The sequence below is a fragment of the Zeus faber genome, assembly GCF_960531495.2.
Source record: "Zeus faber genome assembly, chromosome: 21".
NCBI lineage: Eukaryota > Metazoa > Chordata > Actinopteri > Zeiformes > Zeidae > Zeus > Zeus faber.
In genome coordinates, this window is record NC_137208.1 from 23,817,931 (window position 1) to 23,845,590 (window position 27,660).

The 27,660-nt window shown below is 41.9% G+C and overlaps 1 protein-coding gene across 2 annotated transcripts; it reads left to right on the forward strand.

The window, feature by feature from the left end:
• On the forward strand, positions 1-27,537 carry tspan12 (tetraspanin 12). Of its 2 annotated transcripts, XM_080022013.1 has the most exons (8): positions 1-89; positions 551-671; positions 1,658-1,740; positions 3,079-3,214; positions 10,842-10,907; positions 16,723-16,830; positions 17,187-17,330; positions 25,637-27,537. In XM_080022013.1, the coding sequence occupies exons 2-8, from the start codon at positions 606-608 to the stop codon at positions 25,967-25,969; spliced, it is 936 nt and encodes a 311-aa protein (XP_079878139.1). In that variant the 5' UTR covers positions 1-89; positions 551-605; the 3' UTR covers positions 25,970-27,537. The 2 variants fall into 2 exon arrangements, with proteins under 2 accessions (XP_079878139.1, XP_079878140.1); XM_080022014.1 differs by lacking the exon at positions 1,658-1,740.
• The last annotated feature ends 123 nt before the right edge of the window (positions 27,538-27,660 follow it).

The following is a 27,660-nucleotide window of genomic DNA, read 5'->3' on the forward strand; positions in this document are numbered from 1 at the left end:
TGGATATAACCGGGCAAAGGAGAAGTAGTGACTCCCGCATCTGAGCCCTGAGACGTCTGAGACATGTAAAAAAAAAAAAAAATCGAAAGGTAAGTGTTACGCACGGAGTGGGACGGTGTTCTGTCTTTCCCTGTATGTGGACAGTATAACTACAGAAAATGAAAAGAAAATCTAATTAATTTACAGTCCAGGGGGGTGTTAAACGCATGCGCACGTGGAGATAAGGTAACTACTGGTGGTGGATAATGTATTTTTATTAACATTTTTATTTACATTTTCTTTTCCTCCCAATCACCTCGCTATAACTCAATGTGGATATTTTAATGACAATCTGTATGTGCGTGTGTATATACATATGCGTGTGTGTGTGTGTGTATGTATTATACATTAATTGATTAAATTGATAGGTATTCATTTATTCCTTTTTTTGTTTTTGAGTTATCCCCAAATAAACACGCGCCGTATGTTTGACGGCCCCCTGATTTACACACGCGTAAGTTTTGTTTGTTTGTTTGTTTGTTTGTTTGTTTGTTTGTTTGTTTGTTTGCAGTGAATGATGTTGCCATGGTGTCCCGGGCCGAGACGAGGAGTACCGTGTGCTCGGAATGGCTCGCCAGGACGCGGTGCGGTGCCTGCGCTGCCTGTTGTTCGCTCTCAACTTCCTCTTCTGGGTAAGGGGATGAGGAGGAGAGACACGAGAGCAGGTGCCCCGGGTCCGAGGCCACCGATGTGGCGCATGGGTCGCCAACGAACGAACCGTTTCTTTTTCACTCGTAGCGAACTTAACGTCGTCCAATCGAGCACCTTGGTGATGAAAACTTTTGACTCTTTTGAGAGATTCGTGAAAAAAGTGGTATAACTCTCTGAATGGGATGCTTGGTTATGGGCTTGTGATCCTCGTTCGCGAACAAGATCCGGGAATTATTTCAGATAATTGAACGACTCTTAACCGAATTGTCAGTGACCAAATCAAAAATGAGTCGAACTAGTCACTAGTGAACATACTGCATCTGGCTTGCACTCCTATGGTGTGCCTTCACTCACTCACTCACTCACATGCACAAACATGCACCCAAATGTGTTTTGTAAAAATATATTTGAGTCCACTAGTTATTTATTCACAAATAATATGCTAAAACACATTAAAGTGGTTGTCCCTTACATTATACAGAAAAAATATAAAATTGATTTGATCTTTATAGAGTGAAGACGGGTGTTAGAAAATCTGTGTGCAATTTTGAATGGAATTCTGTGACTTTGGGTATATTGCACCCAATACAGATGATCTTATGTATTGCCCATTCAATTAAATTGAATACAATACACATAATATTTTGTATAGTTAGTGTTTTAGAAGTTATTTTTGGCTACCAAAATAGTAGTTTTTTCCGCGTGCTTCAATTAACTTTTGTATCTGCAATTCCAAGTGTATTCATATTTAACTATTAAGACATAAAAAAAATAATGTATTTCATTGAAATACATTTCTATGAATGCGCAAGAAATGTTAAAATGATGCCCCCTTGAAACTGCTAAAGTTATCCTTCATGTCCTACATGTAAGGCCAACCAAATCGATGCATGCATGTCTGGCATTCTGAAATCCGATAACGGTAACCGATCTGTGTGTTTATGCGTGTGTGTTGGGTCTGTATCAGCTGATGTCAGCATGTGTCCTGGGCATGGCCGCTTGGCTGAGGGACCACCTCAACACCGTCCTGACCCTAACCGCCCACACGAGGTAACTACACCGAGCCATTCTAAAATAAATTAAAAGATAAATAAATAGATTAAATATAGAATCACAATTCAAGTTGAATTAATGATACATTCAAGGTAGGGCAATAACTGTAATATTTCTGAATATATATTCTGTATATATTATATATTTCACTATGCAACCTTTTACAATATTTTTTGTACTTATTAACAGTCATGTTCGAATTTAAAATATAGCTTCAGTATAAAATAAGATAACACTGTATTAATCTGCAGAAATTCAGGCGTTATAGCTGCAAAAATACAGTGCAGTCGAGAAAGAGATACAAATTAAAATGAGATAAAAAATAACAAATATGGACAAATCTATGCGCAAGTTACCATGAAGTACCACTAACTAGCTAACTTGTGAGCCCAACATGGGCAAGAAGCAGTTAGTCCACAGCAAGTACAAGTTTCAGTTCTCACTTATACTTAAGTACACTGCTAAAAAGTATATTGAAACATACACCTACATCTTACTTAAGCTGGACTACAGTATACTTGTTAAAAGTGTACCATATTAGTCATCAAAAGTAACCAAAATACATGTAAAAAAATATTTTTATACATATTTTGATTACACATGAAATATTTGAATATATTTATATTTTGTACTTCATATATTTTACGCATTTCAAGTACAACTCCAAACACGCTTAGTAGGAACTTTTACACAGCTTTAACATGAATAGTGACTACATAAAAAGTAGACAAAACATTACGTATAAGTTCAGATAAGTATCAGTTAGTATGTTCAGTAAGTATATATTTTTCCACTTGGGCGAACCTAACAATTTAAATCTGAATATTTACTTGGTGCTTTGCCATAACTCCCCTAATTATCAACTCTTCTTCCAAAATGACAAAGCCATTCATCACGTGAAGATAAGTCCAGGCTGTATTTCCTTGTTTCCTACAGCAAGCAGGCTGTTCTTTGCGTCCAAAGCTGCTAGATTAATTACGCTGGCTGTCTTTGAATATAAGAGGGAGGGAGAGAGATATGTACGGAGGGAGAGGGCACGGCATAAGGAAGAGATTAAAAAACATCTCTCTCTCTCGCTCTCTCTCTCTCTCTCTCTCTCTCTCTCTCTCTCTATCTGTCTCTCTCTCTCTTTCTCTCCCCCTCTCCCTCTCTCTCGCTCTCTCTTTCTCTCCCTCTCTCTTTCTCTCTCACTCTCTCTTTCTCTCTCACTCTCTCACTCTCTCTCTCTCTCTCTCTCTCTCTCTCTCTCTCTCTCTCTCTCACTCTCTCTCTCTCTCTCTCTCTCTCTCTCTCTCTCTCTCTCTCGCTCTTTTCTCTCTCTCTGCCTCCCCTCAGGCTGGAGGAAGCAGCAGTTCTGACGTATTCCCCAGCTGTCCATCCGGTTATCATAGCAGTGTGTTGTTTTCTAATCATCGTGGCCATGGTGGGCTACTGCGGCACACTGAGATGCAACTTACTGCTCTTGTCTTGGGTAAGTTTTAATTTGTGAGCAGTGTTAAGAGTGAGTGAGTCATTTTGAATTTCTGTTGGCTTTTATAGTTTTTTGTAGGTCGTTTACACCTCTTGCACCGCTAAGGGTCCTGTTCAAAAACAAACACACATCACCTGCCAACATGGTCCAACCCACAGAAGTTAAATTGCACATACATACATAAACACATTCATAAATGCATACAGTACATACAATCATACATACACATCCATAATTACATATGCAAACACAGTGGAATTTATGTAATTACAGAACAGCTAAGCAATACCACAAAAAAATACATATGTATTACTATTTGTTATTGTAATTTACGTACATATATACACATGCATTGAGTCTGGCCATCACATTTTCTTGTCACTGATGAAGCCGTTCTGCTGGAATGGAGTGAACAATGAATCCTTCCACCTACTCCGTCATCATGTCGACATTTCGAGCCTAAGTTTTATCCATGCAGAAGTAAGAGCTAGGGCTATAAAACTAACTAACTAACTTCAGAGAGGGATCCATAACAGTTAAATAGAGCATAGCTTATTAATAATATGAGTTGGAGATATGCAAAAATTCTTCATTTCTACAGCCATGCAGGGTATTAGATGAGCGTGAATCGTTAGTTCTGGTCAGGACGGGTGGAGCAGTGCCTCTATTGTCGTCCCATCCCGTTTCCCAGCTGCCCCTTGTGTAGTGTATTAATTTCCAGTGGTTCCTATCCCCCTCCATTTTCAATGCAGACTCTATTCCCTCGAGGTGAAGCCACTTTTTATGGCCAGTCCACTAGCGGCATTCTTGTTTCACTGGAGGGACAGCATTATCTTGACAAAGTGTGACAATGGGGGTAGCCTCATCTGCTCCCCAGCCCCACCATTCATTTCCTTCCTACCTGCTCAGGTGGCTTTCAAGTGGGCAGGTTCTCTGGTTACGATTGGGCACAATTTGCGGTGCCACCGAGGGCCTACCTTTTCAGGAGGAGGGTTCGCACCATAGCTGTGTTTCATCCTCGTCAAAGGCCAACATGTCCTTAAAGCTGCAATACGTTTTATAACTGACACCCTTATGTCCTCACATGCAATAATGACTAACCAGTAATTGGCTTATTTACTTGTAAGGCATAGAATTTTAGCTTTGGTTCCCCCCTCATTCAACGTTAGGGAAACGTTTTCCTGACATGGCCTGATATGGCACTTGTCCGAAGATTGCCATACTAGCTCAATTGCAAAAAGTAGTTTCCAATAAGATGTGATATTACTGTTATTCAAAACATATTAGAAATTGAAAGTCAAGATTCAAGATTTCAATTCAAGAGGTTTATTCGTCACATTCATATACATACTTTCATACATATATGCAGTGAAATGTCAATGCAACGCACCCGGTGATTACACACAATATGTTCTAGACTGAACACAGTAGCTACCTTAGAATTTCTACTTGACCAACTAACTGATTCCTAAATCGTAATGCAGTAAGTCGAGTACTATAGAATAAACTAAAAATATATCGAATTAAATTAAATTAAATTAAATAGAATAGATAACGGGAATAGGCTTATGTATATATTTGTATACGGGCTCAGTGAGGACGCCCTGGTGAGGTCAGCATTGACAGTTCTTATGGCTTGCGGGAAAAAACTCGGTCTCAGTCTCTCTGTTCTTGCTGTGTGACTGTGGAGGCGCTTCCCTGACCGCAGCAGCTGGAACAGTCCGTTGTTGGGGTGGTGAGGATCCTTAATGATCGTGCAAGCTCTGCTACTACACCTCCTGTTGTATAATTCCTGCAGGGAGGGTAGTGTAGTTCCAGTGGTACGTTCAGCTGAACGCACCACCCTCTGCAGGGCCCGCCTGTCCTCAGCAGTATGGTTCCCAAACCAGGTAGTGATGTTGCCTGTCAGGATGCTCTCCACCGCTCCACAGTAAAAGGACTTGAGGATCCTCACCGAGACCCGGAATTTCCTCAGATGCCTGAGGTGGTAAAGACGCTGCCTCGCCTTTCTCACCAGAGTGTCTGTTTGTAAAGTCCATGTTAAATCCTCTGTGATGTGGACTCCCAGGTACTTGAAGCTGCTCACCCTGTCGACAGAAGTCCCATTAATCACCAAGGGCGCGTGCGTCCTCGGTTGTAATCATTGCCTAAAGTCCACAATCAGCTCCTTGGTTTTGCTGACGTTCAGGTGTAGGTTGTTGTCCAGGGTGTCGTGTGTACAGGGAGTACAGTAGGGGGCTGAGGACGCAACCCTGGGGGCATCCTGTGTTCAGAGTGAGGGAGCTGGACATGTGCTTCCAAATCCTAACCACCTGGGGCCGGGCTGAGAGGAAGTCCAGGATCCAGGCACACAGCGGAGTATTCAGTCCGAACTCCTTCAGCTTGACAGCCAGTGGTATTGGACTATGGTATTGAAAGCTGAACTGTAATCGATGAACAGCAATCTCACATAGGCCCCCTTCTGGCCATCCAGGTGCGTGAGCGTGGTGTGCAGTACCTCGGTGACCGCATAATCCGTGGCTCTGTTCTGCTGGTACGCAAACTGCAACGGGTCCAAGGTAGGTCGGGACCACTGATTCAGCCAGGGAAATGTTAAATATTGTAGTGAACACCGGGGCTAGCTGGTTAGCACAGGTCTTCAGTTACTCACCCAGATATGCCATCTGGGCCTGCAGCTTTCCTGGTCCAGAGTGAGAGTGCGCGCTCATCCCCAGCGGTGTAACTCCAATTGGCTGGCGAGCTAGCAGTGCTGTTGCCAGCCTCAAACCGCGCATAAAAGGAGTTCAGTTCGTTGGCTAGGGAGGCGTCCACACTCGTGGCTGGGGAGGGGCTGCCCTTGTTGTTGGTTATATTTCGCAGCCCCTGCTACAAGCGTCTGGTGTCCCGTTGCTCCATCTGTAGCTCCACAGTCTCTCTGTACGCCCGTTAAGCGTCTTTCACCGCCCTCCGCAGATTGTAAGACGCCGCTTTGTAATTGTCCATTTTTCCGGATACAAGACCGTCGTTGTAAGCGGCCAGTGAGCATTCAGAGTGCAGCGGATGGATTTATTGACCCACGGCTTCTTGTTTGGAAATATCCAAACTTTCACCGTGGGAACGATGCTGTACGCTACCGTAGCCATGAAGCTCACCGCTACGTCCGTAAACTCGCTGACGTCACTTGAACTTGATTGGAACATGTCCCAGTCTACGTTAGTCAGAGCGTCCTGAAGCACAGTCTCTGATTGATCTGTCCACCGCTTCACTTCCCTCGTCACCACCTGTTCTCACGCGATCAGAGGCCTGTAAACGGGAACCAGCGAGATGGTGGCGTGGTCAGATTTCCTGCAAGCGGGGAGCGAGACGGTCTTGTATCCGTTCTTGTAAGGTGTGTAACATTGGTCCAAAGTTCTATCTCCCCTGGTGGCACACGTGATGTGTTGGTAGAAAATAGGCAGAACCTTTTTAAGGTTCGCCCTGTTAAAGTCCCCAGTCACCACCACAGCCGCGTCAGGATGTTTGTTTTGAAGAGTCTGATTTAGGCCACTTTTCATATGTAGTCCTTAATCAGATACAGGTCTGATTTTTTGCAATGCCATCTCAGTCTGAACAGTCATATTAACATTCCAACTCTTATGTTAGTTTCCCGTTTTGAAAAGGAGATTTAAAAATTAACATAACATGGCTACATATCTTTTAAGACTTAAAAAAGATGGGATGTTAAGAACCAAGATGTTGATAAAGATTGAACAATAGCAAACCCACCCTGAAAGTAAAAAAGCATAAAACTGCTTTTCTGTGTGACTGTGTAAGTAAGACTATGGTCACACTGCAAGCCCCCTTGCGGCCGCCTGCGCGAGCACCGCGTGACGATTACGCACATTTGAGAATTTTTTGTATTTTTGGAGCTTATAGAGCTTATTGTGCGTAATCACCGGGTGTCATGACATTTCACTGCATATATGTACGACCGTATGTGTATGTATGTGACAAATAATTTCTTGAACTTGAACTTGAACTTGAACAATTTGGATTTATTGCTCAGATCCGATTTTTTTGGCTGTTCACATTCTTTTTTAAATACGGCCACATAATATTCCAGCGTGAACTGGCCACGGTCCTGAACTGGCCCCCATGCGCAGAAGAACAATAACAAAGATTTTCTCCATTCGGCCATTTATTTTTATATGTTTTCAAACACAGACCAGTTACGATACGACCCCTCAAGTTTGCTTGGACGGAAGTGTCACCCCAAATACTTGTCCCTCCACTGACTACCCCCCTCCCAGCTGTCTTCCATGTTTGTTTTCACCAGGTAAAGAATTGCAAAATTGTGCAGAATTGTGACAAATTACGCTCTAGAGTGACGTAAAAGTCCCGTGAATTTGAATATGACTGTTCAGACTGAGGTGGCATTGCAAAAAATCAGACCTGTATCTGATTCAGGATTACATATGAAAAGTGGCCTAAATCAGAATTTTAAAGATCCGATTCCATCTGTTTTGTACTGTAAAACAAACAAAAAATTTGATTTGGGACATTTTTGCCTGCAGTGTGAATGTAGCCATAGTCTGTCCCAAAACAAATGTCAGCTCCCGACAACCAGGGGCTTTGTTGATACCCCTTCCTTTCTAAATCATGTTGACAAGAGATGGCCTCTATCTTAGCTCCTCACATGATTCTGGGCCGTCTGTCTTGATAGATTATTTTTAAACACCTCTGTTCCCTCCCATACCCAACTCCACACCAGTACTGTGATATTTCATCGAGACTGGTATCAGGGAGGTAGATGCGAGCAAGGTAGAGCAACATGGAATTGCCATGAAGGAGTTATTCATTGATTGGGTTCGTTTGAAACTTGCCCTCCGCTCTATTTCGGGAAGTCTTCTAGTTTGCGATTGTTCCAATCTAATCGGGCACACTAGAAGACTCTAAAGATTCATTAAAAGAAAGGCTTCCGTCGAGTTGAGATGTCTGTTGGAGACGACGTTGCTGGGTCTTAGCTGACATTCCTCCAGGGTGTTCCCACTCTCCGGGCAAAGAAAAGGTCAGGTAAAAATAACCCCTCCCCACATCCCCACTTAGTTACGCCAATGCCACCTCTGCCTGGTTAAAGTTAAGCCCCCTACCCGCTCTTTCTAGCCTACCACTTTATTTTACTCCACCTGCCCCACCCACTGCTCCCCTGCCCTGTGTTGATTTGAGTTAGAGGAATGGGGCATAAGGATCTCAAATATCTACCGCGCAATATCAATATATGGTCATATCTTCTTCCTTCCCATGTTGATGAGGTCAGCTGCTGTGTATGGTAAACCCCAAACCTAGTGGGAGTGGTCGCATCGGAGACGGAATACGTTTAGTTGATGTAATTATTAATTAAAAACAAATGTATCAATATACAAACGTTTTCTAATGCTTGTCACTGCATCTTGCTTTTAAACATCTGAACATCAGATATTACTAATAACTATCTGTAGCTGTAACCTAGCTTAGGTTAGCTGGTTTGGTTGACTGGTAAGTTTGGATGAGTGAGGTCCCGGGATCGGATAAGTGAGTTTGAATTTGGGTTTGGCTAAGTGATTCAAAATGTTCCAAAATGTTGGTTCCCGTCATTAAGAACTGTTCTTGGCACAACTTTGGGATTTCTTTACAGGTTGAGGGACTTACGACTCTGCTGCAGCTTCTCACTGTGCTTGAATGCAGTCTAACAGTTTACAAAGAAAGTAGTTAAGGTAGTATCACAATCATTTACTTGGATACAGATCTAATAAATCATTTATGAGCAGTCCTAAATTTAAACTAAATGCGCCAAAGTACAGGAAGAAATGTACTCGTACATGTTTTCTTTCAACCCCCAGCCTTGAGTAAAAGTAAAATCTAATTTTATTTCAAACTACTTTTTGCAATTGCTGCAGTACATCCAAAGTGTAACGTTGGCTACAGTAAGATACCAGTAGTCCCACGGATGTAGCCATTTTGCAGAAATGTAAATGAATCAATAAAACCCTGAAAAACAGAACATCATTTTCTCTTCTCTTCTGTATAACATATACACTTACACTAATCTCTGTCGCAATGTAGCTGAATGTTATTCTCCCTTGTAAGTCGCTTTGGATAAAAGCGTCTGCTAAATGACTAAATGTAAATGTAAATATAAAGACTGTCTATTGGTGAGTTTTCTGTTTATCGAAAATGATGGACAGTTTTCTTTATTTGAGCAAATGTGTGTGGGAGCATTGGTACGTGTCTTCCTTATGTGTGGGTGCTTCTGAAAACCAGTTTCTGAGGTTAAAAGTTTAACCTCCACCCGTTCTTCCCGCCAAACCCAATAGTTTAGACTTTGAATGGTGACTCTTGGCTTGCGTGTGTGTGTGTGCGCGTGCGTGTGTGTGTGTGCACGTGGCTCACGTCTAGCAGCCCGTAGATGGGCTGACAAAAGTGAGGTAGGGCCATCTGTCTGCCACTAGTATTTACACTCTCCCAAACAAACCACAGCTCATCTGCTTGAGCCCCTGCAGACAACACTGTTAGCACAGTGTCTGACAGACACATTTATCTTCATAGTGACTGTGTGTGTGTGTGTGTGTGTGTGTGTGTGTGTGTGTGTGTGTGTGTGTGTGTGTGTGTGTGTGTGTGTACGTACATCTGCTCTCTATTTACCCTTACCTTTGTCTGTGTCATGTGCTCGGTGATGTACAAACGGGGGGGGGGGTTAAAGTTCGAATGCCATTCTGTCACTTTGAATAATTTTGACGCTAGTGACCCCAACATTCACAGCTGATTCATTCGAAGCAAACAAATCACTTCAAAATAGATTTTTGCTTTGTGCTGCTTGGGACTCTGGAGCCAGATACCAAATAATTAATTTCTGTTGATGTTAATTATTTTTTATTTCTAATTATTTCTTAATCATTTTGAGAGAATTACGCAAGGAGATAGTTGAGATGCTTCTCCAGCCTAAATTAATCATTTTCGACATAATTAAATTCCGACAGTGTCCAGACAGATCTTACTCCCGGTCCATTGAATTGAATCAAACAAATGAATACTCGGAAAACTTAATGAATCTTTTTACTGAGTGAACCTTGGAGTCTCCAAAAAGACGACCAATTCATCACTAGTTGACGGCCGCCTCCTTTGTGAGTACTGAGAGGAATCCCAATTGGTCAATTTGTGCGGATAGTGTTTTTGTCTGATGCTGTAACATCAATCCTTAGATCTGTCATCACCATTACATTTTAGTTGACGATTAACTGTCATGCAAATAATTGCGATTAAACATTTAATTGTCTCTTTTTTCATTTTATGCCACAATCATAGCAAAATCTTATAATGATGTAATAATATTTTCCACCTATTGCAGAACGACTAACTATTGACATTGAACATTGGAACAAAAAAATACTATGGTAGACAATTAATTTGCCTCAACCCAACTTATGGAAACTCACCTAATTTACATTTTATTGATAGGGAAATCTCTAACATTAGTTTAAAATTCTAGTTTAAAACATTTGATCAAAGGCGATTATATAATAATTGGGATGGCTCGTCATTGTTGCTGTGGCGATCAAGAACACAAAACAGTCTCATGTTTGACTCAATGTCTCTGTCTCTTTCTCTCTTTATTCTCGCCACCTTTCTCCAGTACTTTGGCAGTCTGCTGGTGATATTCTGCGTGGAGCTGGCCAGCGGCGTGTGGACCTACGATGAGGTGAGACAGGGCTATCAAATTATACTATTAGGAGACCCAATTTGTTTTTGTGTGGATGTCATGGAACCAACATACCCCGGACACAATGAATTCAATTTTGACCTAGTGCAGTTCCGACACGCCATCGTCCGAATTTTTGTAGAAGTGCAAAAAAAAAAAAAGAAAACGCCGCATTTCTCATCTCCGCAATAGTCGCGGCATAGTACCGCAGACTTCTGATTGGTCACAGACAAGTGTGTCATTGATTAAAGATGGCAGGACGCAGACACGGGCTCCCGAAATGCATCAGTTTAGTAAAGACAAGCAGTTTAGAGGAGAACACGCTGGAGCACCGCTACACCACCATCAACATGTTGCGTATCCCATTGTTCCCCGCGCTGCGCTGGGAAACCCCGATCACGTCTAGCTCCACCTCATCCCCGCGTGCAGGCAGAAAGTCAAACTGCCTAAACCTGTTGCAAAGAGAACCAAGATGTGGAGCAACGAAGCAGAGGAGGATCTGTGTGAGTGCCTCGGTGCAAGTCAATGTGATTGTAATAAGCTCTGGAAGCCATACAGACATTGAATCTTACATAGTTTTATGGATTATTGTATTTGGGTGGAAAATTATATCATTCTAAAAACACAAAAAATAGTTCTGAGGTTAAATAGAGATCAGAGTGAGAACATGCGCCTCGACATCTGTATTTACCTGAATATCCCAGCATACATTTGTATTAGTACTTAGATATTAAGCCAAAGTCCACATGAATGGTACTGTAATATAAATGTTGTACTTCATAGTCAAAGCCAGATTTGTTGCCATTATAGCACAAGGGTGTAATCCAATACTGACAATTAAAAAGACTAAAATGCTCTCTGAAACCTTGATAAAAGGAACTAGCAGGTCATTAAAAGGTTTGGTGGAATAAAAGATAATGTTCTGAAAAGAGATTATATTGCAACAGAATTGCCGAGAAAACATACCTTCTTTAATATATTTGTTCAAATTAACATATGTTGAGGATCTTAATTGGCCGTATTGGTGTTGAATACTATGACTTTAGATAGCCAGCGCTATTGTTTAATTAACAATAGCTAGGGGCTATTGTTAATTAAAAACTGTCCATAGACAGTAGTCTATGGATGTCATGGATCCGCCGCACTCACAGACAAGATAAATAAAATATGTATTCGGGGCAGTCCGACATGCCGTCGTCCGAGTTTGATCCAGATCGGTCCATTATTGTAGAATAATTTAGTAAAAAACTTTTTTATCATCGGTGCAGCGCGCATACCCTAATGACGACTCACACAGGTCACAGTGATAGTATTGCAGTCTAGTGATCAACAAACAACCAACCGGCCCTCACCAAGATGGCGCTACGTGCTGATGGGACTGATGTCAGAACTTCATGGATGTCATGGATCCAACAAACCCACAGACAATCTGAACAAGATTTGTATTCGGGGCAGTTCCAACATGGTGTCAAGTTTTATCAAGATGGGTTCAGTATTGTGGAAAAAGTTTGTGATCAAAAATCGCAACCTCATCAAGATGGGACCACGCACAGCATGCATGCGCAAATTGACAGAGTACACAGATCATGTCATAGCACTGCAGTCTAGTGACCACAGATATAGTCGTGATTGGACTTGAACTGAAGAAATATAAGATACAAACTCTTCACATACAAAGTTGCGAGTGACTGCGGGCTGGACACCTAATAATAAAAACAATAATAATAATATTTATTTGTATAGCACCTTTCATACAGTACATAACATTGTGTAATATTAGCAATTTCCATTTCGGTTCTTTTTTTTACAAAATCTGCAGGTGTTCTTCAAAGGTGGCTACTTTTGTGCAAGCATTTTTTTTCCAGCATTCGAAACACCTTCTAAATGTGTTCGCCTTTAACAGATTTGGTTCAAGGGGTGGCCGCATTTAAGATGAAAATAATAATAAAAATCTGCATTAACACACATAAATATGCTGTATATATATCCATACATATTTTGGAATGTAATGAAGCTGACAGAAGGGATTATTGGGGGGGTGGGTTGATTTGACTGACAACCAATCATGGAATAAGAATGCAGAATAAAGAATGCAGAAATCGATATGCTATTGGCTAGCTAGGGTTTCCCCCAGCTGTCCATCGCAGAGATGGGTTGTCTCCACTGAATTTTCCACCGCCTCAACTAACATAAAAAAATGGATATGTAATAGTTTTATCCAATAAATCCTAACTAGTCTAAAAAAAGACAGAAAGAAGAAAATGCTGTTTCATGCAGTAAAGTCTTTCAATGTAATGTTTGAGACTATTGTTCACTCCGAATAAATGGCTCTTACGTAAAAGAAAGGAGATGCCGCCAGGATCTGATAAACCTAGCAGATGACAGCGTTTGATTGGTAAGGTCTACGTGAAAGCAGCAAGAAATTCCCAAAACAAAAAAAACCCAAAACAGGAAAGCTTGATATTCAACATCCACAATTTCTCAATAATAGCAATACTTTAGATATTGACCGTATGATATTGACCGCATTTGAGGGGACGTCAGTTTGTCAATGTTGAACATGTCACATTTGGTCCATCTTGACAGATTGTACTGCTTTAAATCCAGATAAACTAAAGATAATAAATTAAAACTTTCAGAAATACAGCGCTGTTCAACTGGTTGGTGGGTTCCAATGACCTTGGAAATCGGAATAAACATCCTTCCATCTGCATTTTGGACTGGGTTATCATAAAGACCAAGGATCTTCAACCTTATTCCACAACCTTATTCCATCTCTTGAAAGAGATGGGAGTTTTCGATCTTTTTTTTAATAACATTGTTTTTATAAGAAAAGAAAATGGAAAGAAATCAACGTTACTCAACAATCCAAGGTTTCTGAACGCACCATAACGCCAGAAGCTGTGAATCGGCTCCCTTTCAGATGATTACTGAAATAAAAAAACACAGCTGTTCTTGTGTTAATGGTTGGAATTTACCCAATATTTTTTGTCCAAAAACATTGAAAAGATTTCCACAAAAATAATTTTAACATAAAAATTTGGATTTATAAGTTTTTTTTACCACATCATGCCAGATCTGCATTGAAAGCCGCTTTGCTGAAGCTGATTAAATCCGGCCTGCGTTATCAAATGAATGCAGAAGAGTTATGATAGTCATGGAAAAAAACAAAATGTTAATATCCCATTTTGTTGTGTTTTAAAAAAAAAATTGCATGTGCATTCTTTTCAAAAATCTTCATGGGGGGGATGTTTACATTTCCCAAGATTCTTGAATTCCTGCCTTTTCAATATGCTCCAAAATGGCCTGCTGCTGCTTAACAAGAATGTATGACGTAGCTTTATTTATATATTTTGATTATTTGTAGAAGATTATAAAAGAAGGTGTAGGCTTTGGAGTGCTATACTTTGAAAAAAAAAAAAGTGTGATTTCACTATTGGCACCCAAATCAATAACCAATCTTTTACCTACTATGATACAAAACTAGTGACAGGCAACAAGTTGGAAAATATCGAAATATGGAGATGCAGTATTAAGTTTGCCCCCCTGTGTGTGTTGATCCTAAGGAGCCCGAACGGAGCGCTAGCTGTTTATTGCGCCCAGGTCTAAGTATAACCAGATATGCCAGACATGCCCGGCCCCTGTCGTCTCTCCCCACCTTCCTACTTGACTCCCCCTCACCAGCTGGCTTTTTGCCGCCCATATCAATTCAATGGATTTATGTACTGCAACGGTAACTCAACTTTAAAGGGAAATTCCATCACAAAGTGGTATTAAAGTCTTTCAACGGATAGGCATAACTGGCTCACAAGATTCCTCTTTTGAATGCTCTATCACTAGCACTGGAACAGGGATGTCTCTCTATTTCAAGGAATATGATTTTAGGAATATTATTACAATGACTAAGGCTAGGGTAGGGTTTTTTTTGTACTACATTTTTTTAACTATTTTGTCCCTAGACAGGGTGTTGTGTGGTGATGGTCTGGTTGAGCAGCCACACCTGACCTGGATCTAGGTGATTGGGTCAGAGTGGCTACATTGCTGTTGGTTGGTCTAATAAGCAAGGGGTAAAACTGCCATCCCCACACACACTCAGGAGAGGCACGAGGCACAGTTGCCGGAGAGTCAGACTTCAGGTGCCACTGTGGCAGTTCTGCCTGCCACACACCACCCGTGTCGCGTTTTCTGGGCCCTCGGGCAGGCAATGGGTTGTAGAGACCAGTTTATTGTAGAGAAGAGGCTAGGTGTAATAAGCCAGGAGCAGATCAAACATGTCATGACAGGGCTCTTATCTTGAGTGAGTGTGGGGATGGCAGTTTTACCTGCTGCTCATTAGGCCATCCAATGAGCAACAGGTATGCAGCCACTCTGACCCAAGATCCAGGTCAGGTGTGGCTGCTCAACCAGGCCATCCCCACACCACACAGGGATTTTATGTTAAGTCATTTTGGATTACCTCAACAAATCCCTGGGTAATAGCGATATCAACATAAACATATCAGCTTGTTTATTAACAATCAAAAGATCATTGTGGATTCCCTCATGAAATCCTTCCATTATTTTATAGACGTGCAAGTATGTGGAGGATAATGACCCGCTGGCTGCAAATCTTCCTGCCAATTGCACGACGACTTAATAACTAAAATAATACATAAAGACAGAATACTGATTTTATAACTAGTATGCCCAGTTTTATAACTTCTATACCAACGACTCCACTTCTCAGCTTCTGGTAAGTAAAAAAGTCCACAACAACGTAGCTAGCACTGCAGCAACATTGCAAACTATTCCCCTGCAAAAATAAATGAACCTACCTTAATCGATTCACTGTTATTAATGTGAAATTGGACATTTCGCATTCATCCATTGTAGTATCTATGTATGTAGCGTCACGCTAGCTAGTGTTAGCATTAGCATGTAGACTGCATGAAATGAGGGGGACTTGAGCCCAGGCAGAGAAATGGTTGCCAGTGACAATGGTTATTTATAACGGACATCGGTCATTAATCCGAAATAACTGACCTCTGATTGCTGACCATTCACAATCGAGTAATCCACAGAGCCTTGTAACATTTGCGAAAGTGCCACATAAGTGTCACATATTTTGACGATCTTGTGATACCAATTCGACCTCAGTGAACCACTCCACATGAACATGCGAACGGGAGCAGACTGGATCGGAGGGTGAGTGTGTCCGGGCTGGAACAAGGAGGCCGTAATACTCTCCAGAACCTAATTGACCCGACCTCCGGTGTGGGAGCTTATTTCACCTGGACCAAACGCGGCAAGTTAGATGTCCCATTAGGGCTTTTGTGCGAGCGAGAGCATTTGTGTCCGTGAATGTCCCTGAACGCATGAAGCCCACGGAAGCAATGGCTCGGTCATTGAGTTGTGGGGATTGCAGTGATCATTGTAAACCTTCTTTTCGTTATCAGAAGCTGGAGAGATGGGATAGAAGGTTGGGAGCACCTGGCTCCTATGGAAGTTGGATGTCTGTGTTTGTGATGGGGGCTGAAGGGGGTTACCTTTTCATTCAAGAAAGGGGGTAGGAAAGGGAGGTATGCATGCCAAATGACTGTGACTCTCCCAGGGGCAGCCACAGAGCTCAAGAGTTCAGTTCTTGTTCTTCGTCTTTTTAATGAGTGGAGGAAGAAGATGAAGAGAATAAATTAAAGGGAAAATGGAGTTAGAGAAGAGGTGTTGAAATTGGGAAAATCCCATGTTATGAACAATGCTTGGGTCACCAAGTTGGACTTGGCGTTGGCCATAACCAATCCTAACCAGTGTGTATGTCGATGTGTATGTGGGTCCTCAGCCTGCCGTGCAGAGGTCTGATATGATCAGCCTGAAGTCCAGGATGCCCAACTATGGCCTTCAGCGCTACCAGTGGCTAACACACACCTGGAACACCATCCAGACTGAGGTCAGAGGTCAACCGCATTTCCCCAACTCCTTATGAAGCCCAATTAATAGATGTCAAATTATATAACTTACAAAACATCTCTCATCATTACAATTATGTTACTTTGGTTCAGCCAATGCTGCTAGCGTAGCCTCAATGTCCACCAAAGTTGAGACTGGTTTGCGCTTTTGTCACTTTATGCACTAATATCAACATATCACCTATTCTAACGCTCTTTATGAGAAGATAGCCTTATGTTGCCGCTTTGCTTTATATTTATTTGAATTTTTTTTTGAGTTTAACCAAAGGATGGTGGCCCATGCACTGTGCCTGGATGGGTTAGGCCTAATTTGTAATTTTTGTAAATTCGCTGGCAGTTTAAATGCTGCGGGGTGATCTACTTCACTGATTGGCTGGAGATGACGGAGATGGAGTGGCCCCCGGACTCTTGCTGCACCAACCAATACCCGGGATGTGCCCGCCACGCCCACCACCAGGACCTTAGCGACCTCCACCAAGATGTGAGACCCACACCACCACACACCTTAACACACTTGCACACCGTGGTAATGGGATGAAGTTTCCTTCCCTGTTCCGGTCGGGGGGCCGTTAAGCCATGTCCATGTCTCCATTAAATATTTGGACCAATTACAGATGGGACGCGCAAACTCAAAATATGTCTTGTTCGAAAGAAGAAGACAGAAGTGGCGTCTTGGGTCTTCCAACAGTGGTTTTCTGAGATTGCAAGGGGGCGCTGGGGGCTCAAATGCTGAAAGGTACAGTATTGAATTGCAATTCAATACTCGATGAGGCTGAAATTGTCCCTATTCATCAACAGTATGCTAGCTAGCATGCATACTGCATCTTTGAGTCTTTTGAACCCGTCAACACCATAGTATTGAGAGGATGAGTGAACTCCATTCATTTCAATGGGAAGGAGGCTTGGCGCCCTCAATGAGTGTGAATGTACACAGTAATGATTAATGTGTCGAATAAAGTTTGTATCATTGGATGGGAGGCTTTCGTAATAGAAAGGTTGTGAACCCCTGTTGTACTGCATCTTTTGTATAGCATTAATACCTATTTTAATATTTAATAATTGTCTCGTCAGGGCACCACCCCTCTCTTGGCGACCTAATGACATTTACTTTAAGTAAATCAATCATTAAGCATAATTCATCAATCTTATAACCTAAAGTCTCTCATTCAGAGATCCCTAAGACACTACTTGTCGCTTAATATCACAAGACAACGACCTTAGAAATAGATGAAACATTTATTTATAGCTAAAATGCTTGTCAATAAAAAGGTGAAATAAAGAAATGATAAATAAAGAATGCAGGTAATAGAAAATCAACAAAACAAATTAGAAAATAATTAACTGACAGATACACTTACCGCTGATAGTCTCCCATTCCATTTATTCTTGCCTCTAAACACACAATCCCTTTATTTACTTTGCCACATGGATAAAAACAAGGGCAAATTGCACTCAGCAGCAAAACTTTATGTGTGTGTTTGCGGCATTTGCGTCAATCATTAGCACAAATCTCGTGAATCGGACTTGAAGACGCTGCAGGTAGCGGACATAACGGATGCGCAATTCATAGTGCTATTAGCATTCGCAATCCATTCTCTGTAAATTCACCGAAGTTTCCGTCACTCTTATTACCGGTGAGAAAGGGGCGTGTTGCTCCGAACCAGCATTGGTTGACATGGCGTCATCTCGAAGTCTGTTTAACTATTTTATTTGGTCTTTGATTTGAAACCTTGGATGCAAATAAATGTCCCAAACAAATCATATGTGTCAGGCTTTGAAGACCTTCAGACATTTTATAACTTCTAACGTGAAACTCATGGTAAATATAAGGAAAAATACAAATTGATTAAAATTACCCAATGGATAGATGCGGAAGAAGGACTTCTTATCTTCAGCCACTTGAGGGCAGCAACAACACATAGCAAAAATATATTTTTACCCTTTCACTAACATCTCGTCGGCCGGTGTCGTAGAGAGGTTGGATTTTCATCAGTTTGAATAAAAATATTTGCACATTACAGTTACTCAGCTTACTGGGTGATTAAACTCATAACTCATATTGATACATCTTTCGTTCTCAAACTCAGATGCACTGTAGGAAGTTCTTCAAGAATGTGTATCCAAGTTTATGACCTGGCTCTGGTAGACTTCGGTTGTGACAAAGAGAGGGAGGGGGAGCGGACGTTTTGACCTGTGTGTGTGTGTGTTCCCAAGAAGGACAAAGGAAAGAAAGTTAAACAGACACAGACGAAAGTGTTAAATTGTCCCTTTGATTTTTTTGTCTTTGTCTCCTTGTGTTGCCATCAAATGTGAAACAGGAAAAGGGGAAGAGGGCTTTGCAGCTAACTGACCACTATAGGACGCAAAGTGATTCCACATCTCGCTGCTAATCCTTTTAGCATTTCTAAAATCGCCAGGAGCAGCCAAATAAGTTGAAAAAACTTTTCTTGAAGGAAAATGAGATTTACCAGATACCTGTTCCTTTGTGGGGTTTTTTTAATCTCTCAACGTATTTTCAAAACCGTGTTTTATTTTATAAATAGCAGAAAAATGTTAACTGTGGAGTTAAATATTCCTGTTAGATTACATGGGGAAACGCAGTTCACTTACCGGGACGTGGTACAGCAGTGAATAACGCCGATCGATCGTTTCCTTTAAAGCGAGCGTCCAGGTGAAGATCATTCATCCATATTCCATGTGATGTGAAGTCACAATGTGAAACCATTTTGATAGAATTCAACCTTTAAATCATACTACTCTTACACACATGGAGCACCTGTTGTGTAACGGCGAAGAAGAAAAACCCTCGCGTCACGCACTTACGTCAGTTCCGTAAACAGACGGTTAAAGTGCAGCACGGGGGTGTTTCGGTCTGTGAAAACTCTCTTCTCCGTATCGTTATGGATTAGCTCTAAATCATATTTCGGACCTTAATCTGACCAGTGCGAAAAATCCAAGGCAGTGTAAGCAACACGTACCGGCCTTTCTGCGATGATAGTCAGTTCTCCGACAGCTGAGAACGACAGCACTGCTGAATCTGATATTACTCCGGAGTTGGAGAAGAGCCACAGGTTGAGACTGACGATACGTCCGTTGAGGAAGTTAATGACGTGACCAAGTCCGTTGAGGTTGGTGACAGATTTCCAGATTTCAGATTTTCTGAGACTCATATTATTGATAGACTCTACATTTTGTTGTGTTGTCCGTACTTTTAAACTCCAAAATAATTCCACTTTATAAAACATGTACACTGCTATTGTTACTGTTAAATAAAAACTTTTTTAAAAACGAAATGAGTTGTGTTGTTGAGCTGTTCGTGGCCCATTCAGCAGTATGTTAAGTAGCCATGAGGCTTTGTTTGTCCGCCAACCTCATTTGCATTCTGGGAGCTGGCTGAATGAGCCTGGTGTGGGTAAAACTTTGGAGGTGATTATCTCAGAAACACAGTTTGCCACACCCTTGTCATTAACAAGTCATAGCTTTAAAAATATTTTCTTGATTTGCAAAAGTGGCAACTTGTTTGGAAGCTCTGATTCTCCACTTTCAAATGACGCAAACAAAAAAAAATCTCGAAAGCCACCAAATGACCCTAAAGTATGCGGTGAGTCATATATGCAGTTTCTAAACCGAACATAATAGCTAACCAATTTTTTACTTAGCTAACTAACTGATTCCTCAAACGTAATGCAGTAAGTGAATTGAATAATATAAATAAAATAAAAATTAAATTTAATACTCAAAAAAGTAATACAGAGTGGGGGTACAAAATAGAAGTACAGGGAATATAGATATGTATATGGGATAAGCTATTTTTATATACAGATATGTGCAGTAAAGTGCATGTGAATAAAGTGCGTATGGAGATATACAGTACAGTATACAACGGTACGACACAGCAATACAGTAACACCGAACAGAACAGCAATACAGCGCAGTATGCAGTAACCCAGAACAGTGATACAGTAACTTGCAGTACAGTATACTACATACAGTACAGTAAGGTGGTGGGGCCTGTGTGAGTGTCTCAGTGCTTTTTGTTAGGACCCCTGGTGAGTTCAGCATTGACAGTCTTTATGGCTTGGGTGAAGAAACTCCCATCTCAGTCTCTCTGTCCTCGCTGTGTGACTGGAGGCGCTTGCCCAACCGCAGCAGCTAGAACAGTCCGTTGTTGAGGTGTTGACGATCCATTATACTGTGGGCTCTGCTACTACACCTCCTGGTGTATAAGTCCTGCAAGGAGGGGAGGGTAGTTCCAGTGGTACGTTGGGCTGAACGCACCACCCTCTGCAGGGCCCGCCTGTCCTGATCAGTACAGTTCCCAAACCAGGCAGTGATTTTGCCTGTCAGGATGCTCTCCACTGCTCTAGAGTAGAAGGACTTGAGGATCCTCACCGAGACCCTGACTTTCTTCAGCTGCCTGAGGTGGTAAAGACACTGCCTTGCCTTTCTCACCAGAGTGGCTGTGTGTGTAGTCCATGCCAAGTCCTCCATGATGTGGACTCCCAGGTACTTGAAGCTGCTCACCCTGTTGACAGAAGCTCCATTTATCACCAACCCTTGCGTGGATCCTTGGTTGTAATCCCCTCCTCAAGTCCACAATTAGCTCCTTAGTTTTGCTGACATTCAGGAGGAGGCAATTTTCCTGGCACCAGAATGACAGGTTAGCCACCTCCTTGCGGTAGGCCTTCTTATTGTCGTCGATGATCAGGCCCACCACGACGGTGTTGTCAGCAAACTTGATGATGGTGTTGGAGCTGGACCTGGCCACACAGTCATGTGTGTTCACGGAGTGCAATAGGGGGCTGAGGAGGCAGCCGTGGGGGGATCCTGTGTTCAGGGTGAGAGAGCTGGACATGTGCTTCTCCACCGTAACCACCTGGGACTGGGCTGAGAGGAAGTCCAGGATCCAGGCACACAGCGGAGTATTCAGTCCTGGCTCCCGCAGCTTGACAGCCAGTCTGTTGGGGGCTTTGGTATTGAAAGCTGAACTATAGTCGATGAACAGCAATCTCACATAGGCCCCCCTTCTGGTCGTCTAGGTGCGTGAGCATGGTGTGCATTACCTGGGAGACCGCGTTGTCCGTGGATCTGTTCGACTGGTACACAAACTACAGCGGGTCCAAGGTGCGGGGGAGGGAGGCACAGATGTAATTCTTAACCAGCCTCTCGAAGCACTTCACGACCACCGAGGTGAGGGCCACCGGACGGTTGTCATTCAGGCAGGCTGAAGAGGTGATCTTTGGGACAGGAATGATGGTGGACCTCTTGTAGCAGGACGGGACCACCGACTGGGTCAAGGAGGCGTTGAATATCCTCGTGAACACCGGGGCTAGCTGGTTAGCACTCTTTAGTACTCACCCAGATATGGCATCTGGGCCCACAGCTTTCCTGGTGTTCACCCGCTCAGAGCCCTCCTGACGTCATGCTCTGACGCTGAGAGTGCACGCTCATCCCCAGCGGTGTAATTCCAATTAGCTGGCGAGCTAGCGGTGTTGTTCCCAGACTCAAACCGTACAAAAAAGGAGTTCAGTTCTTGGGCTAGGGAGGCGTCCACACTCGTGACTGAGGAGGGGCTGCTGTTGTAGTTCAGAAATAGTCCACAGCCCCTGCCACAAGGGTCTGGTGTCCCGTTGCTCCATCTGTCACTCCACTCTACATCATTCTGATCATTAGAGATCAGAGTTCAAAACGCAGACCTGGAATGTCATCGAGGGGCCAAAAGAAATCCAGACTTGAAAAAGTTTGGTTTTAGCAACACCATTCTCGGGCTTGCAGTGATCATTGTGTGTGTGTGTGTATTATCAAAGTGTGCGTGAGGAAAGGATGAATCACTGTCAGCAGTTGTGGGAGAGCTAAGGGAATGTACAAAGGAGTTCACTGTGAACAAGCCATCGTGTGTTCTGTCAACATCTTATCTCTACCTGCCTTTACCTCTCCCACTTGGTCTCCCCCGTTCTGCCTCACTCACTCTCTGACAGCCGGAAAAGCACTGAGGACTAATTCTCTCTGGCATGCCACACCCAAAGGTGAGCTCATCCTTGGTGAAATTCAAGGATTGATTGATGTAAACAACCTCAGACTCTGTACCAGAGACTTGCCGTGGTTGTATAACAGGGGGAAAATAGCCAGTGAGCTCTGTTAGCTATCTATTAGTCCGGGGGGGGCAAACTTTTGGTTCAACTGCCGGATGAAGATTGAAGACAATGTGAGGGGCCGCATTCCAAGTTTACAATTTGTTATGTTCATCCATGCTCAATAAACCACTGCAAAACGAGTATTTCTTATAATATTAATTTATTTACTCAGAGATCTGTTTTGGCAGTAATAAGTAGCTGATTAGTTTTATCAACATTTTCATTTCCATGTGTTTTATATTTAGGTGTGCTAACTAAACTAAACATTTTCTTATGAGTGCATAACGTTAATTCATATTTCAGTTTTTTACATTTGTGACCCACTGCGTATTTTAGGGTCATTTGGTGGCATTTGACTTTTTTTTTTTGCATCATTTGAAAGTGAAGAATCAGAGCTTCAAAACAAGATGTTACTTGTGCAACAGTTGAGTTGTTATCCCTGCTTCGTCAGCTTATTCATGTCTGATAGCATTTTTGAAGTAGAAGTGCTCAGTGTGACATGTTCATCATTCAACCTGGATCTGTACTTTGACTTGTTGATGTTCATGACTGAGAAGGTTTACTGCAGATGTAGGTGGATCTGAACAGGACCAACTTGGCCTCGCTCAAAGGGGCATAGAACTCAGTAGATTGAACGTCTCAAACTTGCTGAACGTAGTCTCAGAAACATAGATACTTTATATTTGTGAAGCGAATGTTTTGACCAGAGTTTCCATTACCCGGTAATTGCCGGTTTTTGACCGAGAAAATCTGTTAAAGTCCGACATATTTAAATCTCTATGGTCATAATGTCCAGTGAAAATAATTACCTCTAAGCACAATTATAATTAGTGCTGGGCGATAAAACAATTACTATAATTATCGCCATATATTTTTCCCTTTTATGTTGAAGTAAAATATTTTCATTTTGATAAAAAAAATTCCACAGATCTGTTCATTTCCGCGTTAGGCAAGTTGCAATGGAAAGCCAATCAGTTTGGACACTCTAGAGCTGACCTTTCACCTCTAACCAACAACGTTTGTCGATATAGGAATAAGCCTCGCCCCCCGTGGGCAGGTTCTGCTTGTAAACACAGTACACACAAGAGCTGAGACAGAGCACACCATCCAGATGTCTGGGGAGAAGCAGAGAGATTATGTATTGTTGACAACAGGGACACATATGTCCATAGATTGGCGGGTTGTTTTTTTTAATATTTATGGTCAGACCCAAAACAGACGGTTAATATTCATTGTGTTGTCAAATATTTCCCAACGAAGACGGACAACACCGCACATTATTTTTTTTTCATATTTATTTTGTTTTGGATTTCATCAAGATTTTATTTAAGTTTAATGTTAATTGAAGCAGCGTTAACTGCCGCGCTCTGGCTTCAGGTAATTCAAGATGGACACTTTTCCGAAGGAAGGTAATGCGAAGAGGTCCTCAGGTACAATCTGTATGATTCAGCCATGCCTGACCACAAAAATAACCGAGATAGCGCTGTCTATGTCCAAAGGTTTTGACTATTTTAATACCCCCCGACATCTTTGTAATGTTTACACCGACAATTTATACAAACTCATATAAAAAAAACCTGCACTGATTATGATATGCATGCATTTAACACTTTCTATTTTAATTTCATCTTTTCTAGTTATTTTCTAGTAAGTCCTTCCCACAAGACTTCTTTGTTACGTTATAGCACTTCTTTCAGTTTCCCCAGGTGCTCTGTGCACAGCTGCCCCTGTCTTTCAGGAGAATATTGCCATGGCATCTCCTTGGCACTGCGTCAACTATAATGCTCGTGCTCTCTGGTAGTGCACGCACCATGAGCTGCACAGCTCGCTTGTGGCGACTATAAAGTAGGCTATACGCAGCCAATGGCCAATTAGGCAGAGACAATGGCCGGAGAATGGCTGGAGAAACCGATAATCCCAAGTGCTATAATTCTGATTATTTAGATCATGTAATAATAATGTAATGATAATATCGAATATATATTGTGATTCTGATATAATTATATATAATATAATATAATAATCAGTTGAAGCGGCATGTTGAGATGCAGCACAGGGTTCAGGCAGACAGGGTTTTAGAGAAAGATTTGCTTATTTTCTGACTTGTATGGAAAATGAAACACATAAACATAACTCATAGAATATTTTTTTTCCTCCTCCAGATAGCGCTCGACGTGCGCACCGGTTCCAATGGCATTAGTTTCCTACTTTTATAAAGAAAATTTCAACACAACTAAGGGACTGCCCCGTTCCGCCTTGGATCGGGACAGTGGTGATTGCGTAATGGAGAGTGAGAAATCTCCGCTGTGCGTCCTTGTTCCCATGTCATTCACTAAAAATAGAAAGTATATATTTTTTTCGATGTATTTATTGCATGACATGAATCCGTTGCCGAGTCATGCACATTTCCCCAAAGCTTCCCGTTGCTTGGGAACTTAATTTGGTAAAAACTGGATTTTTAACGGGGTCTCCATTTAAGTTGTCTCCGTAACGGGGTCTGTGCCCGGAGACACGCAGGGCGAGGGGTTGGGGACCCCGTGTTTTACAGAGTATCTTCAGGTTTATGAAGTGATGAAACATTTCAATATTGTGAGTTAATCTATAATAAAACAATGTCTTTTTAAAACTTTGTTTCCGTGTTCATGTCCAACAGGGCTGCGGGCCAAAGATCTACAGCTTCATACGGGGGACGAAGCAACTGCAGGCTCTGCGTTTCCTGGGTGTTTCTATAGGCGTGGCGCAGATTCTGGCCATGGCCCTCACCCTCACCCTCCTCTGGGCCCTCTACTATGGGCGCAAACCCCCCGAGCTGGCTTCCCCAACGCATGAGAGCTCTGCCGCCCCGCTGGTGGCAAACCACGGACCCACGGCCTCGGGGGCGGGCTGCGCTCGCATACCCAAAGCTTGGTCCAGTCCACCAGCCACTACCACCCTCACCACTACAGAACCCAACCGACACCAGTTTGAAATGGAGTCTCTATCCTAGCAGAGTTTAAAAAATACCCCCCCTAAGTGTTTCATGTCAGGATCTTTACAATAAATAATGGAGGCCAAAAAGGTGCAAAGACAATTTTTGCATACTAAAGAAGACATTGAAGTGGAGAAAAAAACCTGGAGAAAAAAATACATAGGCACTTGTGTTTTTCTAATCTGTACTTCGCGCTTCACTTTCGGATATGGTCAAGACTATTTTGTCATGAAAGGAAATTCAGCTGCGCTGTCGCTTGGATTGTGTCCACTAGGAGATCAACAGCACAAAGTCTTAACCTCAGAGGAACTTTAAACTTGTTTTTGGAACATTGCAACCACGACAGATATTATGAAGAACATGAAGTTATTCACTCCCAGCTTTGAGGAGTGTTTCTCTCTCTATGAACACGTCACTTACCACTGGAAAATGAATACAGAGACTTTTTTTTATCGGAGTGTATGTAGTAAATTAGATTGAGTGCATGTTATGATATTTAATATTTCTGTCCCACATGTCCAGGTATGCTTTTGATTATTCCCGCACTTCAAGAGAAAATAAAAAAAATAATATAGCGTGTCAGTTTATCAAATGTGCACAATTTTTTTTTTTCTCTGTCATAATTATTCTTATTTATTTTAGTGTTTAACACCTGAAAACACTACTAGTGTACGGTGTACACTGGCATTGATCAACAACATGTGTGAACCCTCACTGATATATCATGGTCAATTTGTGCAACAAGCTTTTTTTTTGTTTCCCTGTTTAATATTTCACAGACATCTAAATTCAGACTTTGTCTAGACTCAACTGTTGGGACTGCTACCAGAAGGATACATCTGTTCCACATATGTTTTTTTTTCACATCTCCAAAGCCACAATAGTATCCCACTTTGGGAAATATTACATTATATACACAAAGAAAAAATAAATGGTTCCTAACTTTGTTTCTTCCAATAAAAGGCTGTGTGGTTCCATGAAAAACCATCCAAATCTTGAGTGGTTCTTTATTCAGTGATGGTGCTTCATGTTCCTCATAGATTCTTTTGGATATCAAAAGGGTCTTCATTCTTTATTTGCGTTATTGCATGGTGGGGGACAGTATGAATTTGGAAATAAGCAGGGGGTGGGAGGCCACTAGTCAAAATATATTGTGCAATATATTGTCAATTCATGGGATGGGAAGGAAAATCCAAAGTCAATAAAAAACACAACAACAGAAACAATTCTCATGTATGGAGTAAAATGATCCAATGTCAAAAATCTGTCAGAAAAAGTATGAACATCTATTATCAGTTCACTTACGGGGGTAATTAAAGTCATGTGTCTCGAACAATGGGATGGCAATCAGCAGTGAGCTTGGGTAGCCCTGGTGTATTTCACCCTTCTATTATGTTGGCTGGATTTGACCATTTGCAGTTACATGAGTTTATGACATCAGATCTGCCTTTGAACTGTTCATACCATAGACAGTGGAGAGGATTATTCTGGACATCACAAACCTGGTGCTTTATGCAGCTTGATATATTCATTCAAATGTGCTGTCTTGTTATTAAAAACAAATGTAATTAAATTATTCATATGAATTGTTTTATGTGAATGTGGACATTTGATGACATGTTGAGGCCACTGGGGCAGCTCGTCATAATGAATGTTATTTTGCCAAATCTGATCCTCATGAAATACAAGACAAACAATACATGGGTAAG